General features: G+C 37.0%; 1 protein-coding gene across 1 annotated transcript; it reads right to left on the bottom strand.

The window, feature by feature from the left end:
• Nucleotides 1-6,696: 6,696 nt before the first annotated feature.
• On the bottom strand, nt 6,697-9,906 carry LOC104210124 (galactan beta-1,4-galactosyltransferase GALS3-like). The gene is made up of 2 exons (XM_009758932.2): nt 8,541-9,906; nt 6,697-7,292 (listed from the first exon to the last, which is right to left on the bottom strand). The coding sequence occupies exons 1-2, from the start codon at nt 9,692-9,694 to the stop codon at nt 6,947-6,949; spliced, it is 1,500 nt and encodes a 499-aa protein (XP_009757234.1). The 5' UTR covers nt 9,695-9,906; the 3' UTR covers nt 6,697-6,946.
• Between the last annotated feature and the right edge of the window lie 8,395 nt (nt 9,907-18,301).

Below are 18,301 nucleotides of genomic sequence, written 5' to 3'. Positions count from 1 at the left end.
TCAGATCTTTCAAAAACATGCTTCATACGGAGTGGTCCATAGGCAAAAATCGCTCATACACGCTCACTTTATCTTTGCACGAAAACTCTTCGTGTTTCCGAACAAAGAGGGGCAGCTGTGAGCACGTGATTTTTGTTTCGCACGACAATCGCTCCAAAAGAAATAAAAAATAATAATAATTGGCCCTGTTGTACAAATTTTGGATTTTTACATGGCACTTTGTTGGTTATTTACGATTTTTGCCCATTTTTACTTTATTAAAACAAAATACAAAAAATGTGTGTGTCATGCATAATTCGAACCGTAATCCGGTCGTTAAATAGAAAATCATAAATAGGCATCTTCGTCCGTGATTTTATTTTGTTTGATTTTACCTGTTTTGAAATATTTTAGTGTGTGTGCAAATAATTGTATTGAGTGTGTATTTAATTTTAATTTGATTTTTGCTTAGTTTTGTTTTTAAAATAAATAAGAAAAAGAAATAAAAATAATAAAAAGATCCCTTCTTCTTCCGGATTGGGCCAATTTATTAAAATTGGCCCAAACAAACAATGCACAAAAACCAGGCCTACCCGGTCCAGTCCCAGCTAAACACCAGAGCTTCCAAACGACGTCGTGTTAATCCAGGTCGATCTAGGCCGTTGATCTCAAATTGATCAACGGTCAAGATCGATTCCCCATAACCCACTGAGGAACCCGACCCGTTGCCACCTGGACCAACCCAAACCCTTTACCCTCGAAATGACACCGTTCCACTTAAGCCCTCGGATCCAGATCGTAGATCTAGATTGATCTAACGGTTGAGATCAATGCATCCACCCCGTATATAAACCCTTCCCCCTTTACCCCGCGCCCTAATCCAAACCCCCCCCCCTGCTTTAGGTCGTCTTCACCAAGACCCCAATACTCTAAACCCTAGACGCCCCTACATACCTTCGCCATGAAAGCCGGCGGCATGAACGCCGGTGACCTCGCCCTTAACACCATAGAACCCCTTTGTCGTCCTGAACCCAAATCTATCAACCACACACCTCGAATCCTATCCCACCTTCTCGAATCTTCATTTGAAGATTCGAGTCGGAACCTAATCTACACCGATCTGCCCTAAATTCATACCAGACACTCCCCAGACCCCCCTCGTGACCAAACCATACTTGGTTTGGTTTGGTCCGAATCTGACCAGGGAAGCATGAATCCCGGATCTAGTTTTCGAACCTTAGGGTTCCTCATCACTGGTCCGTGTCTTGTTCGAGCCAAAGAAATTAAGGTCTAATGGACCTTAATCGAGGTGTTTCTCATCTGAGAAACACTTCGATTAAAGTCCGTTCAGCCTTAAGAAAGGCCTGACCGAGTCCGAGTTTAAGGTTTTGATTTTTCGAGATTTAAGGTGAGTTCTGTTCTTTTTTCTTTATTCTTTAGTCCATGTTTGTTTGAAAGGCTGTTATTGTTGTTGTGTAATGGTTGTCCCCGAATTTTATCAACTATGCCCTGTCCACTTTGCCTGAACCTTTGTCGTTTGATTGAGTATCTTCTTCTACTTGTTCTGATAAGCGTGTATGTATGTATTTGTTGTGCAATAATTGAGCTTCAAATGTTGACTGAGCAATTGGTTCCTCGAATACCACTTTGCTCAGTCAGTATAATTCGAATCATGTGTCGATACTGTTAAATGTCTGATTTTTGGTTACGACTGTATGAGTTATAACTAGTATAGTCGAGTCGACAAATGTCGTCAATTAATTTCAGTAGTTCAAATGTTAACGATTGCACCTGTTGCTTGCTGCAACTTTGTTTGAATCAAAGTAAGGATCAAGTAGGTTCACTTATAGTTGCTATATTTGAATCTGAGGGTAGATTGTTAATTGAAATCTGAGTTGATGGCATGTGCACTTGTGCACAGCATGTGCATTGTGCACAGCCTGTTTCCTGCATAAAAGGGCTTTGGATTTAAAAATGGTTTGACAGCATATGCTGTCAGATATATTCTACTGCCCATACTTTGCTTTAGTTTAAGAAGTATTAAACCTTTTAAAGGTTAAATCTGCCAGGGAATGTTGATGGGGTTAATACTTAAATAACTAAGTGGAACTGAAAAGAAGAGGGCACATGGGAGGGATGTTCTTTTGGGGTCTAACAGGCTGTTAAAGGGCTGAGGTTTAGGCTTATAAAAGGGGAGTTGGAAATACATACAGGGAGATACAGACAGAGGGAATACACAGACTGTGAGGATATAAGAAAAAGGAGATGGAGAGGGAGAGAGTGAGGCACACTGTGAGGAATTTTTGAAAGAGAGAGCTGAAATATATACAAATAGATACACACAGAGCATACAGGAGAATTGAAAAGAGAGAGAAGGAGACACACTGAGAGATATACACACACACATAGAGACAGACATTGACAAGAACAGAGTAATTTGAGAGGAGACACTTTCAGGAGAGTGAAGTTCTGGAAACAGAAACTGGAAAAGAATTTTTGTTTGATAACTCAGACAGACAAAATTAGAAATTGCATTCTTTCATGTTGTTTTGATTTCACTAAATCTGGACCTGTTTGTGCAACACTGATTCCTCCCAGCTGAGTCTGCTTGGTTGTTGTTTGTTCTACTCGAGAATTTGGTCTAGTTGGGGTGTTGATCCCACTCCAATTGTTTTTGTGAGTTGTTGTTGCTGCTATTCTGTTTCCTGTTGCTGCTGCTATTCTATGTCCTGCTGCTACTTTTAATTCTGTTTCCTGCTGCTGCTGATTTCCTCATCTTCTTCCTCTTCTCCTTTGCATTTTCAGTGTTTCCAGGTACACATTTCAAATCCCACTTTGGTGTTAACTGTAACAGTTCAAAAGCATGAAATGAAAGGAGTTCTTGAAGAAAATTTAGATGTCTGTTTTGTAATGCTTGTGGTATATTGACTTCTGTTGTATAAATTGATTAGTGTGATACAGTAATGAAAGATTAGTTAGATAATACTTAATCAAGTTTAGCCTCTTGCATCTTAGTTTATAGTTGTCTGTCAGTACAAGATGTAATGGTACAATACATAGAAGGCATGGAGAATTGGTATAGATTTTTGACTGGATTCCCGTTTAACTAATGACATGCATAGAATAGAATATTTCCACCTTACACAAATGTTCCTTGTTTATTTTTAGTTTTCCTTTATCATAACCCGCTGGGCAGCATATAGAAGCGCGTTCGAATCCCCGCAGGTAATGAGACATAGTAGTTAATTCCCTTAAATTCAGCCTCAATAAGCCTAGTTAAATTCAATTCAAGAAAAGTTTGGACGCAAGTATAACATTGGGTCAATCTCGAATGTAATTTCTTTGTCCAATTAAAGTATGTTTCACAAGTTATGACATCCCTCCACTTTGTAAATAATTAATCAAAAATTGATAAGAATCCGGATTAGGCAAAAGCATATAGTTAAATTAGCATGTCCCTTTTCTTTTAGTTTTAGGGACGAATGCATTAGAAATGTAGCCACTTTAGGATATCCTTTCTAAAATAGAGACGAGCCTCGCCAAATAAAAATGCAAATTGCGGGGCCCTCAATAAATAATCATAATATTTCGAATTCAGGATAGGTCGTTTTAGCGAATTTTACGGCCTTTCCAAAATAACAATACGCTAGTTGCTTTAGGCGCGCTTTTAATAAATTACATTCTTAAACTTGGGTGCGCATTGATGTGACCCGAATCCAAATCCCAACGGAGTCGAAATGTGTTTAACATTTACGGGTGCATTGATTGCGACGTAGTTCAAGATACATTTTCACGACGTTGCAATTCTATAAAAATAAATGATAATAATAAAAGCGGTTTAAACTTAATGAAAGCACGTAAGTCATAACATGTATTTAAATCAGATATTTAGCCATTATAACAATTTAAGCGACCGTGCTAGAACCACGGGATTCGAGGGTGCCTAACACCTTCCTTCGGGTCAACAGAATTCCTTACTTAGAATTTCTGGTTCGCAGACTTCATTTGGAAAAGTCGAAAATTTCCTCGATTTGGGATCCAAGATAAAACCGGTGACTTGGGACACCAAAAACCAAACCTTTCCCAAGTGGCGACTCTGAATTGAATAAATAATCCCATTTCGAATATTGTCACTTAAATTGGAAAAACTCCACCCGCGCATTTAACCCTTCGGGGCGGGGCGCGCAAAAAGGAGGTGTGACATCATCTACCATTTGTTCAGCCCTTTTTGCATTAATATAGTCTCTAGCATCACCTTCTAATTTTTCTAGACTACCCAGCCCTTCAACTTCAACTACTGGAGTAGCTTCTTCGTTAACTTTCTCAATCTTCCAACGACATGATTTTACATCATGTCCTTGATATTTACAACAAGTACAAAATTTAGGGAGATTATCATACACTATCTGCTGGAAATGTTCAACTAACCTTCCAGAAATTGTATCCACAATATTTATCCTAACTCGCTTAGGATGTTTGTCCAGTAGATCAAGTAACACCTTAACTTTCGTCGTACTTGGTCGCGTTCTATCTTGAGTCGCTTTGTCCACTACTAATGGCCTTCCCACTGCTGAAGTTATTGATAATAACGATTTTTTTGCAAAGAAATTTGCAGGTAAATCTGGTAACGAGATCCATACCACTGCTTTTGACGTTTCTTCACGAGGATTGAATCCTATCGACCATGGGAAAGTTCTAAAAAAGAATTCTTCACCTTTTGTTGTAATATATCCAGTGGTTCTCGACAGAACCTGGACAAAATCAACAAATAGATCAAATCTTACCAAAATATGTCGATATTCCAGTTGCCCAACATTATAAAATCCTTTGACGTCAAATTGCTTTGGAATAACTTGTCGCAATTCCTGAAGGTCTGGTTTCCCGTACGAAAATTTCAGGATTACTGCTTGGTGTAGCCCTTCTTCAATGGTGAAAGCATTAACCTCTTCAATGGTGAATTCAACAGTTGGCTCTCCATGAATAACAGTAACTGGACATAACTCAATTTTCGAGTTCGACGCGGCAGATTTGTTACCAGCAAATCGTTCAGCATATGTTTGTTTTGGATTATTATTAAAGTTTGTTTCCTTTGGAATTTGACTGGACTCTCCCACAGCATGAAGCTGGGGAGAGACGATGGCAGCCATGGCAGCTTCTATGACGTTACAGTAAATTGCAACACTACATCGCGAAGATAGAAATAATTCTCGGAACTACAGTAACAGTGAAGAAAATTTGAAGATATGTCCCAAATGGCTATGGATTTGATGATGAAACCAATTGGGGATTGTGCGCAAAGAGAAGATGCTTCTTTTGACACCAAATTTGCGTCAATCCACCGCCGGATTCCGGAATTATCGTCGATGAATAGTGACGGAATTACTATTCACCCTTCTTCCTAGCTGTTTATTATTTCAATTATAATCTCTATTTGTCTTCTTCACCATTAAGAATGAAACAAAATATGCATTATGTATCTAAAATAACTCAAATGTAGTAAGCAAATAATCTCCAACCATGCAACCATTTATGGTATAGGACGAAAAGTCAATAAAATTGGAAAACAAAAAGGAGGGCCCCAAAAAAATAAAGGAATAAAAACAAAATAGATGAATAGACATTTTACCAAATTTGTGTGTCTGGAGTCGAGCTTAATCAAAGGATAGCTGTACACATGCAAAGTATTTTTCACATCTCATCATGCCTGGAGGTTTTTGAATGTATTTAGTTCGTAGCGTATCTAGCTCGTCTTAATCATGGATTATGATACTGTATTTTGAGCCGTTGGTTTCACACAAATTGCCAAAAATTGACTAATGGCGTTGACACCTCTCAACATACACATGATTGAAGTTGAAATGCACTCCAAGCCTTTGAACAAATAGAGTTTCCCAATTAAATCTATTACGGGTCCACGAAGATTTAAACAAAGTCGGCATGAAGAAAAAAACAACTGCTCGAAGTGGGGAGATACACTATTATATGCCAAGCCAAGAAAATGTTCATCTTTAGGCTAAAAATAAAAGGTTGATTTTTTCTTCTTTTTTCCTTATATTCAATACCTATATTGCTCGGACTCTTCAAAAATATTACAGCATCTGTCACATTCTTCAAAATTACACTACTTTTGAAGGATCCAATATATTACTTGGACAAAAATATTGCAGCATCTATCAAATACTTCAAAATTACACTACTTTTGGAGGATCCAATATGCACGCGATACATTTAAGTCCAAGCAACATAGCCACTACATTAATCATTATTAGGTTTAGTTAAATGGCCAAGGGAAACTCTCAAGAACCCTTCTGTCATCCATATGCTCTGTTTGACACTTTGGCCGGTCCTGGATGCCAAATCTGACCTGCAATTTTTATATTATAAGTTGAACCAAAGTTACAACTTTGATTGTTACGGAGGAAATACCAATCCTTAGGCGTTGGGCCATGAAAGCAAAAACAAAAGCCTTTTCCATACACAAAGCATCAATCCATGAATTATGATCATCAAAAACACACCCCAAAAGAAAGACTGAGAAAGTGAAGGTAATGTCTCTCTGGAAAGCACCAAATCAAGATTATCACTTTTCTAATACCATTCATTCTTCTTTTTCTACTTGCTACTTTGTGTGGTGATAAAGGTTGGCTGGTCCCATGACACCGACAACATAATCGAATCCCAGCCATTTTTATAACAAAAGGAACCCATACCAATGAATGAGGGAGAATAAAACAGTGTTATAATTAGAGACATAAGAATACAAAACACCCTGTATCCTACAATATAATACCAAATCATATGCTAATGCCTGTCTCTGTTGTTTCTATACCACCTTTTTCTATTTCAAAATAAAAAGAATATTTATCATACAGAAATGATCAAGAGAAGAATATATAGCTCTAACCAAAAGAAAATTAAAAGTAATAACACATGTAAAATGAAAGAAAGCAGCGGCAATGTTGACCTCTCATTGCCGCGTTCTTTGTAATGTAGAGCCAATCATCTTGAGTTCGAATCTCTTTACAGTTGCAGCAATATCCCTCATTGTGGTATCCACAATATAAGGGGTACCTTCAACTGTGATTGAAGTGGCGTTGACCAGCTGTCGGCATGGCTCCCGGCGCTCTGCAATGGTCCCGTGATAGTGGAAATACTTGATACGCCCTTCTGTCTTGTGTGTCGTCTTGCCTACTGTGTTCTGGGACATATGCACACCAGTGGCTATTACATTGCGAGGTTGCACTGCATATTTCCGATCCCTCCTAATTCCCCTCTTCACGTCCTTGTACACTAGCTTCTCGAACCCCCATTTTCTGCAGTCACATTACCATTTAATCGTCAATTTTAGTGTTTCGACTCAAAATGTTGCAACACATTGATGACTTTCTGCAATATATATATATATATATATATATATATATATACACATACGACTATCTCGAGTCGACTATGTTGGAACAGTATCAGAATGGACGCAATAGCATCGAACAAGAAACACAATCTGTTAAAATTCGCAAATTATATTCTTTTGTTCAACCTCCCGGGTCATGATAATGTAGCTTACCATAGAAGAAACAGTGGTCTAAACTTTCAATCACTATCAGAGGAGCCTCAAAGTCAATTCATTAGTTGAAAAATGCTCAGGTTCAACCAGGTAATGACTCCTATTATAGGAAAAACCAACTCTAATTGGTAATGAGCGCTGAGCATCTAAAATTTCTTCAGGGCAACAAATTTGGTCAAGCTTCCAATTCCAAACACCATGCACATACACATCTGATCAAGCCAAAACGGGTTCATTAAGGGAATTAGAGTATGGACAAATTAAGACAGCTTAGCATCCACTAGGACATTACAATAAGGAGTTAATATTTTTGATCACAAGACTAAATACCTACTTATGAACAGTCTAATAATTCATCAAAGCATCTCAATTATCCACCACTACAAGACATCAATAAGTAGAGTTCAAAACCACCAGACAACATAATATTATCAGAATATCTAACCACCCCCTAATCATTCCATTTCAAAATTTGGAAACAAACTCAGAAGAAGTTAATGAAAATGCCTAGTATGAATGTAAGCTATAAAGCATGTAACTATTCCTGCCAGAATAGTCCAATCCGGCATGAAGCTTATTGAACTATGCCTCATAAAAATCACATCACAAACAATCCAACCCCATTAATTTCTGTGTTAATCCAATACTCACAAATACAAAAATATCACAACAAGGGAGGATAGAGGGGAAAAAGAACCTTCCCTCAGAACATTTCAGATGCTCTGAAACAGAGGAAATAAAGTACTATCGAGAGGAAGCAATAGACATAACATGTTTGGTATTGTTTAATATCCAAATTTCTTACTTAACACCAAATTGGGATGGTTGATTTATTCTAAGCACCAAACTTCTTATTTTCACTTAAACAATCCAATATGGGTCAATGGAAAGTCAGCATTGCGAATGTTTGCTGATAAATATGCTAACCAAATTTGAGTTTCTAATGTTATTAAACATAAAACGCCAAAAGGAAATCTAAGAAATTAACAAGTTATACCTGTAGGATTTACCGCGGTCCTCAGAGAGACAAAGCTTGTTCGACATAGGCATCTGCTCAATGGTAAATTGTGTATAATCCGATAACGAATCAACCACAGACTTAATAGTACTCTTTTTAGGCACAAAAATGAACTCATCCACATCAAAGAAGAACATCCATTTAGCTTGAAACTTATACCTATGTAAACAGTCATTCACAATAAGGAACTGATTATGATAGTATCCATCAAATCTCTCTTGATCCCTAATATCCTGTAATGTCACGTATCCTTTATCCATCCATGGCTTTAACACCTCCATTACCCCCTCGTGTATACCCCCAGCATCGTGGATTACGAAATGAGATTTTTCACCGAACAGCCTCACGTGAAATGCTAACCATTCTCGTACTCTCTGCGGGCTCAAGTTCCCGTACAGTGACGAACCACAATATAGAAAATCATATTTAGGTGGGTTTTTGAATGTTGAAGTAAAGTTAATAAAACCCTCTCCCGTTTCCGTTAAGGCTTCAAAAGTGTCGGTGGTGTTAAATTTAGTGTCGCCGCCGCCGTTGGTGGCGGCGTGAATGAGGAGTTTTCCGCCGTCGTCGCCGACGGGGACGGGGAAAGTGCAGTTGATGACTAGGGCAGTGTAAACCCTGCCGTAGCCCCAGTCAGGGAGGATTTTGTGACCAGCGACAGAGATGGAGTTTTGGTTTTTGTTAAATGGGACCCACTCGCATAAGTAGCTGGGTTTGCCGTATACGTGGAGGGGCTTTGAAGCTAAACCCATTACGGCAAAAGTGTTATAACCTCCTCTGTAAGCGGACATTAGAATGAAGTTGTAGGCAGCCGAGCCAAATGGGTTGAAAGCTCTCTTAACGACGCCGTTTTCAAGCAGTCGGTCTTTGTCCAAGGAAGGCGGAGGAGGGGGTGGTGGTAGAGCAGATGAATAATTAGTAGCGTTGAAATGGGAAACGGAGTGAAGTGGAGTAGAAAGACAGTTGGTGGTAAGATCGGAATAAGGAGAGAAAGAGAAGCGAGAAGGGAGGAAGTGAAGAAGGGTGATGAGGGAACAGAGAAAGAGAAGAGCAGTGAGGAGGAATTTGAGCTCAGCAGCACAATTCCAAACAACGCCAACGAACATCTTCCGCTCTTTCTCTTTAGTAGTCATAATAATATATAGTAATCCAACTTTGGTTTTGCAAAAACAGAGAGATTAGGATCAGTAGACGAAACGAAGAGCGGTAGAGAGAGATAAGGCCGGAGAAGCAGGGTATCTCTTCTACACATGTAAAACCCCTTCTGTTTCTGTGTGCTCTCGTCTCTCGTCTCTCGTCTCTCTATTAAAAAATCTGCATTTAGAGATTCATTTGAAGCATTTGTGAGAATGGGAGGTGATTCTCTTCTTATATTCAATTACGGAGGTTGATATGCCCCCACGCTTTTTGAGATTTGATTATGATAAGGATTGATGTTACTATATTAACTTGGTAATAAAAGTTGGGGCCTAAATAATAGGTATTAAAGACTAATTGCGACTTTGGTTTTCTAATTCCCCCGTAAAAGCAAATGGGTGCAATTTATTTAACTATGAAAAGATTGAAAAAATTTGGGATAGTAAAGTTGTTGTCCCGTGGTCAGGATTCTAGTCGTGAAAATAGCCTCCTCGAGAAATAAGAATAAGGCTGCGTACAATATACTTTTGTGATTCGTCCCTTTTCAAAATTCCGCACATAACAAGAGATTAATACACCGGACTGCTTTTTATGTACTAATAACAGAGAGAAAGAGTGATTTATTAAGACTAATTGCGACGGTGGTTGGTCTAAATCCCGTAAAATAAGCAAAAGGAAAAGTCCTAGAGTGCTCTAATTTAAGTATCCTATTCGAACTCTCTCTATCTCTCTCTTTTCTCTCAATTTTAATTTTAATTTAATTTATTTACTTTTATTATGACTCCTTTTTGAATTTTTTTACTTTTCCTGAGACTCCTTTTGAATTATTTACTTTTCCCAAGACTCCTCTAGTTACAGTATACTTTGCTCTTAATCAAATTGTTAAGATTTAGTATTACTTTCACTCACTCCTCATTTTATCCTGCACTCATTCATTTTATGGTTAACAGTGTTATTCACCAAAAAATTAGAAAGGTTAGCTAGTGCATGTCCCCCACATAAATTATGCACCGTGATAGCTTTGAATAGGAACCTAATTAAGGCGTCTAACTTTTGAGTGTAACTACTCTTGTCATTATCAGCTTTGTTTCTTTACAGTACAATAACTTTTTTCTTTTTTTCTCAAAATAAGAGGAATAAATAAAAGAAAAAGAATTTGTCATAAAAAAAATGAAAACAAAGTAGTCTTTAGGAAATAGTTGAAGGAATCAAAAGCAAGCTGGAAAACAAAAAGTAACAGGTAGAAGATGTTGTACGAATAGTCTGAATTGGAGGCTAGAGAGGAGGCGGCTGTCTTTGCGGAGTGCTACCTAGGATTTATTAATTATGGGGGAATTATCTTTTTTAATTTCTTCAATTATATGCTATGATTATTTTGTTACTAATAATATAATCAAATAACCTCATTTTTACAAATTATTCTGTAGTATTAGTTATAATAGATTGAAATACTGGAATGCGTATTAAATGCTGGACTAGTTTTGTTTCTAATAATTCTACGAGCTCTTTCTTCTGTCTCTTTTATTTGGAACATAATGATTTAAGAAACACACATGTTTTTTCAAGAAATACTATATCAGTTTATTACTTCATTCACCCTTAAAATAGTTTTAGCAGTATGTGATACAAAAAAGTGATAATTTCAATAAAGTGATGAGTTTTACTTTATATATAGGACATCATCTACTACCCAGCCAGTGAAGTGCAGTAGTGGAATAGTAGAAACTAACCAACAAGGATGAGTCGGGCCTCGATATGGGACTTTTAATTTGAAGTATAGATGGTGGTGGTAAATATTTTTTTGTTTTTAATTAATTACCTTCCAGAAATGTTTTTGCCTGAATTCAAATTTAGTTTAACCTTAATATAAGTGTCGACGAAGCGGAGTCACGAGAAATAAAAAAGAAAAAAGAATAGTAGTAGAAAGTAAATAGCGAGTGACTAGCTAATGATAAAGAGTATTGTTCTCGTGACACATGGGAGCCGTCATTCTGTTATTTCTCCCAGCTTTATTGGTTCTTTACTATCTTCTACTATTAACGGCATTCTAAACGGGACCATATACAGGCCATGAGATTGTTATACGGAGATCTAGGAGTTTCTTCAGAAAAATTATTGTCATACTAGCTGTAGCGGATTCTTTAGAATTTATTCCAAAAATAACCCGGAAAGAACGGGAGAATTACACTCCTTATCACTTGGCTCAATAACTCATTAAAAAATAGTTCGCGTTTGAAGTCTTTACCCAGTGTGATCAAGATTGTATATAATGTGAAAATTATTTTTCATCCATTAGCCCATTCCTTTTAATTTCTTTTTTCTTTTCTCTGTTCTTCTTCTCCTCGTGTCCCAACTTTGCATCCCAAACTTTTTCCATCATTATTATTCTCCATCAATGCTCCTCCAGATTTAAAGCCGATAATCACAATTTATTTAGATGAAGAAGAAAAAATAATACATAAAACAATTAGTTTTTTGGAGTCATATGAAGATCACTTCCTTCAATGGAGTGGAAAGAATTGTGTTTGCACTAAAGAGGTTCACTTGGTAGGTTGTTGGATCATCAAACTAGAAAGAAGGCATTGACATGGTCTCGGTCTTATCCTCATTCCATGTGTAATTCTAATTCCAGTGGTTGATTAAAAACTTGGAAAACATAAGTCACCATTAAAGGTGTTTCAAAGCTTCGATTTCAGAAATTGCGTTTTTTAATTTATTAGTTGTTTGGATTGGGTGTTGTTCCAATTGATTTTTTTTTTTTTTACATTGGAATCATCAAGAGGAGTTCAAAACTTAAATTTGAAGTGATTTGGAGTAGATTTAAACTAGATTTGAGTTAAATTTCAAAAGATCCCCAAGAAAGAAGAAGAAAATGTGAAGGTCCAGTGATAGGATTCATCTGTATAATAATGTATAAAATTGTATAAATAGTATATAATAGTGTATAAACAACTCTCATATACAATAATACATTATTTACATGTATTTGGTAAATTTCTCACATATTCTTCTTCTTCTACACGTGTATACATAGGTATCACTAACGTTTTTTTACAGTGCTTATACATCTTTATACACTTTTATACAACTATATACATAATGTATTTCTTTGTATAAAAGTGTACAATGTCATATAAAAGTGTATAAACATCTCTGACGAACTTCTTATACGATTTCACTTGCAATTCTTGTTCAAAACTAGTTTAAAACTCCATCAAATGACTTCAAACTTTGTATACAACCTACTTAGACTATTTCTAATAAGTTTAAACAGTACCCACTCCAAATTTCTCATAAAATTATATTTAAAGTTTAACAAGATTAGCATTGAAGAAGAAGAGATTTTAGGTTTCTCGCGTCTGTTTTTGCATTTTTGTAGATGGGATAGATATGTATAAACTTGAGGAAAAAAGGAGAATGGAAACTCAAGGATCATTCACGCCGGAAGATCTAGAGAATCAAAAGAAAAGAAAAAAAATTCGGATATGAGTTTATTGATATTTGGATACACATTTGCAAACTTGTAATTGGGATAAAATACTGCAATGTCACCTTATGGAGTGATCTATTATGTAATTCTTCCCGAAAAAAAAGATACTATTGTTATAAAACAATAAAAGAAGAAAAGAGTATTTCATAAAGTAGAAAAAAAGAATTCTTATTGATTTGGGATGAACTACAATGGAATATGTCACGACCTCAATTACTCACCGTCGGGACAGTGATGGCGCCTAACATTGAGCTCGCTAGGCAAACCAATGTTATTGATTATTCTACCTTTTTGCCTTTATCTTTAACAATTTACCAAATTAATGTAAGCATACAACGGAATTAGAAATGCGGAAGAACATAATTTAACAGTTTAGCTAATACCAATACGAAATCCATAATAATACTCCACCCAGAACTGGTGTCACAATCTCATGGACTATCTACGAATACTACAAATAGGGTCAGAACAAAGAAAATACATGTCTATCTCTGAAAAAGAAAAGAACAGAAAGAAACAGAATAGAAGGGGATGCCAAGGCCTGCGGACGCCTACAGGACTACCTCGGGTGCTGGACTGAAGGCAGCAACCTCTACTATAGTCCGTATGCTCCAGTACCAGGATCTGCATAAAAAAGTGCAGAGTATAGTATCACTACAGCAACCCCATGTACTGAGTAAGTCTCGAGCCTAACCTCGGCGAAGTAGTGATGAGGTTAGGACACAACAAATAACATAACCTGCAGTTAAACAATATCTAACAGAATAACAATAATAGAAGTGAATCAAAAATAACGGGGATGGGTAGCATGCTATAGGGGATACTGTCACGACCCAATTTAGGATTGTGACCGGCGCTTAGGAGCAAGTGCTCCCAAGTAAGCCTCATCGGTAATTTTACAGAAAATCGGGCAGAGTTTCCCCTGTTTTTGGACCATGCAAAAAAAATTTCTGTCTCAAATCAACAACCAAACATCCTAATATCATACCAAACAATTGACAACTTGCCCATTAACTAATACAAGTCTCCACCATAACTAAATCACCAACTAACCACTAGAAATACTAATTTATCTCCAACTTTGATAATAAAGAATGATACTCAGCATAAGACTATAATAATAAATAATACTCATGACACTAAAAGAATGACTATGGAGCTACTCTAAGAATTCAAAGAATAGACCATAACAATAAATAAAATCTCCGCCCACGCAAACAAGAGCGAGGCTCACCAAGAACTATCAACCTGTGCGCTCTAATTAACGAAATCCTCGCATGCGTCAACTGTTGTCTCTGTAAAAAAAAATTAGCGGAGAATGAGTCGCTAGCTCAGTGAGCAATAACACTTATCCACAACCGTTTTTATTGGGGGACAAGTCAGAAATAACATCAAAATGCCCTTTCAGAAACAATAAATAATTTTCAGTCTCATCATGTTTTTCTTGTAGTATAATACAATTAACAGTTCAGTAATAAGCTCGGTAACCACTGTATAATATCAATATTCACATTTGGGAGGTTTCAATGAACGGATCATGTAATCAGTATAACAATGGACTTCTTCGCAAGAAGTCAAATATAACGGTAGTCCCTACTCGAGGGAAGTCGGTAACGGTATGCTAGTTCTACCTTCCCACTAGCGAGAGCTATAACGGTAATCTGTAATTACAAGGTGCACCAGGTCTAACGAACCCGCCGTTAGCTACGGGATCCTTCAATGTCTACTCCCATTTATACTTGTCTATGTAATCCGTATATACTCGTAGAAAATATTTTAAAACAATATAGGGCATTTCGGTTTTTATCAAATCATGTAATTTCGTTTCAATAATGGTAAATCTTATCTCAAGTAATAGTAAAATATATTCAGTAACAATGAGAATATTCAGAATAACTGTAATCATCTAAAATAAATATAGTAGTATCATATCGAGTAAAGGACTTGTCCCACATGCAGATTCAAATCAGTCGGTAACATGCTCATATTAAAATCATATGTAAATCATGCTAGTTGTAGAAATACAAATTGAGGTAAGGTTACTACTCATAGTACTCGTGTCGAAATACCAACTGCTTCACCTCAAACAACTCATACAAATTCCTCCAATTAATCTATAATTACATAATATCGAGCTCATGTTAATTGCCTCATTTAGGCTAAATCCATCACTAATTTAGAATACCCAATCATCGGGGTTCATGTTTTAGTCTTAGTTTGTGGATTTATATTTAATCATAGAACTAGTCAATAATTCTATCAATTTCAAACTATTTAGTATAATTTATTCCTCTAAAATTAGACCTATCAGTGCTTAAACTAAACCTTTATAGCCTCATTATCTCCATAGTAATTGTATATTTCTTTTTATATAAGAGAAAGTTGATATTGAATTCTTTTGTACTATATAAAATTGCATAGATGCGGTGAAATAATTCAACAGATGAGGGGAAGAAGGTTAACCTCTTGAGTCGAAGGAGAGCTTTAATACTTTCAATTTCAACTCTCAATTCTTCTTAAGGCCTTTGTCCAAAGCTTTCTTCTTCTTCTTCTTCTTCTTTTCCCCCTTTTTCTTTATCTGTTCTTTTTTTTTTGTTGTCGTTGCTTTCTGCGTCTTTGCTTCAGAAAGCTTTCAAAAGCTTTCTAACCCTTTTGTTATTCAATTGCACTAATGGGCTTGGCCCTTTATTTTAAATTCCTTTTTTTATTTAGTTAGCTGTTTTTTTTCTTCAAACTTAAATTATTTACTAAATATCCCATATGTCCTCATTTAAAATATTGGGGGTATTACATCCTCCACACCTTATGAAATTCGGTCCCCGAATTTAACTCAAGTACGTACCTATAGACTGAAACAAATGGGGGTACTTCGCTTGCATATCTTTTTCTAGTTCCTAAGTAGCTTCTTCAACTGTATGATTTCTCCATAAGACTTTCACGAACACGATTTCTTTTGACCGTAGTTTTCTTATTTGTCTATCAACAATAGCCATTGGCTCCTCCTCGTAAGATAACTTCTCATCGAGCAGTATAGTCGGTGCTTCAATCACCTGAGATGAGTCTGATACACATTTCCTTAGCATTGAGGCATGAAACACTGGATGAATAAAGGACAACTCAAGAGGAAGTGCCAAACGATAAGCCACAGCTCCCACTCGGTCTAGTATCTCATACGGTCCTATAAACCTGGGGCTCAACTTGCCTCTTTTCCCAAATTGCATCACACCTTTCATGGGAGAGACTCGTACGAACACTTTGCCTCCAATTGTGAACACTAAATCTCTTCTTCTCTTATCAGCATAAGACTTTTGTCTACTTTGAGCTGTAAGCAATCTCTGTCTGATCAACTGGACTTTGTCCATAGCTTCTTGTACTAAGTCGGGTCCCAATAAGTTAGTCTCACCAGCTTCAAACCATCCGATAGGAGAGCGACATCTTCTATCATACAATGCTTCGTATGGTGCCATTTGAATACTGGACTGGAAGCTATTGTTGTAAGCAAATTCAGCTAAAGGTATATAAGCATCGCAACTACCTCCAAACTCAAGAATGCAAGCTCTCAACATATCCTCCAAGATCTGTATAGTACGTTCAGACTGCCTGTCTGTCTGTCTGTGGATGAAATGTAGTACTAAGATCTACTCGTGTACCCAATAATTCTTGAAAATTTTCCAAAAACGTGAGGTAAATTATGATCCTCTATCAGAGATGATGGATATTAGAACTCCATGAAGTCGGACAATTTCGTTCATAAATATCTGTGCATACCTGACTCCACCATTTGTAGTCTTCACCGGCAAAAAGTGTGCTGATTTCGTCAGTCGATCTACAATCACTCATACCGAGTCATAACCTCTAAGGGTCCGTGGTAGCCCGATGACAAAATCCATAGTAATTCTTTCCCATTTCCACTTTGGAATCTCAATTTGTTGTAGTAGTCCTGCGGGTCGCTGATACTCAGCCTTGACCTGCTGACAAATCAAACAACTAGAAACAAAGTTAGCAACATCTTTCTTCATACCTTCCCACCAAAAATTTTGCTTCAGGTCATGGTACATTTTTATGGATCCAGGATAGAGCTTCTTTAAGAATAGCATGTCTCAACCCATCTACGTCTGCTACACATAGCCTATCACCCATTCGAAGAACATCATCACTTCCAACAATCATATCCTTGCTTTTACCAGCTAAGGCCTCATCCATGTATTTGCATAATCGTTCATCCTCGTATTGGGTGGCCTTAGTACGCTTAACTAATGAAGACTTATCCTGAACACAAGCCAACAATGCCTCTGAATTTCCGACACTAAATCTGATACCTGTATCTTCTAGTCTCTGAATATCTTTGGCCAAAAGTCTCTTTGCAGGGGCTAAATATGCCAAACTCCCCATAGATTTTCTGCTCAATGCATCAGCCACCACATTGGCTTTTCCAGGATGATATAAAATAGAACAATCATAGTCTTTCAGTAGTTCCATCCACCGACGCTGCCGAAGATTTAGATCTCTCCGCTGAAAGATATACTTCAGACTTTTATGGTCGGTATAAATCTCACAAGTTTCGCCGTATAGATAGTGCCCCTAAATTTTTAGAGCAAATACCACTGCAGCCATCTCCAAATCATGTGTAGGATATTTTCTCGTGCTTTTTCAATTATCTCGAAGCATAAGCTATAACATGACCATTTTGCATGAGAACACATCCTAATTCCACCCTCGAAGCGTCACAGAATACTATAAATCCTTCAGAACCTAATGGTAAGGCTAATATTGGTGCAGTTGTCAGACACGTTTTGAGTTTCTGAAAGCTTTGCTCACATTCCTCTGTCCACTGAAACTTTGCATTTTTCTGTGTTAGCTTTGTCAGTGGCGTTGCTATTCCGGAGAAATCCTGCACAAAATGCCTGTAATAGCCTGCTAAGCCTAAAAAGTTGCGAATCTCTATAGGAGAAGTAGGTCTGGGCCATTTCTGCACAGCTTCGATCTTCTTAGGATCTACCATAATTCCATCTTTAGATACAACATGTCCCAGAAATGATACTGAGTTTAGCCAGAATTCACACTTCGAGAACTTAGCATAAAGCCAATGTTCTCGCAATGTCTGCAACACAGT

Source organism: Nicotiana sylvestris, chromosome 2, assembly GCF_000393655.2.
Source record: "Nicotiana sylvestris chromosome 2, ASM39365v2, whole genome shotgun sequence".
Lineage (NCBI taxonomy): Eukaryota > Viridiplantae > Streptophyta > Magnoliopsida > Solanales > Solanaceae > Nicotiana > Nicotiana sylvestris.
The sequence above is the reverse complement of the archived record's forward strand: the minus strand, read 5'-3'. Positions and strand labels throughout refer to the sequence as shown.

Excerpts from the sequence above, each read along its gene's own strand:
- LOC104210124 (XM_009758932.2), bottom strand. The coding sequence starts at position 9,694 with ATGACTACTAAAGAGAAAGAGCGGAAGATGTTCGTTGGCGTTGTTTGG. Across the intron at positions 7,293-8,540 it reads GACCGCGGTAAATCCTACAG|AAAATGGGGGTTCGAGAAGC; the intron begins GTATAACTTGTT and ends ATGTGACTGCAG.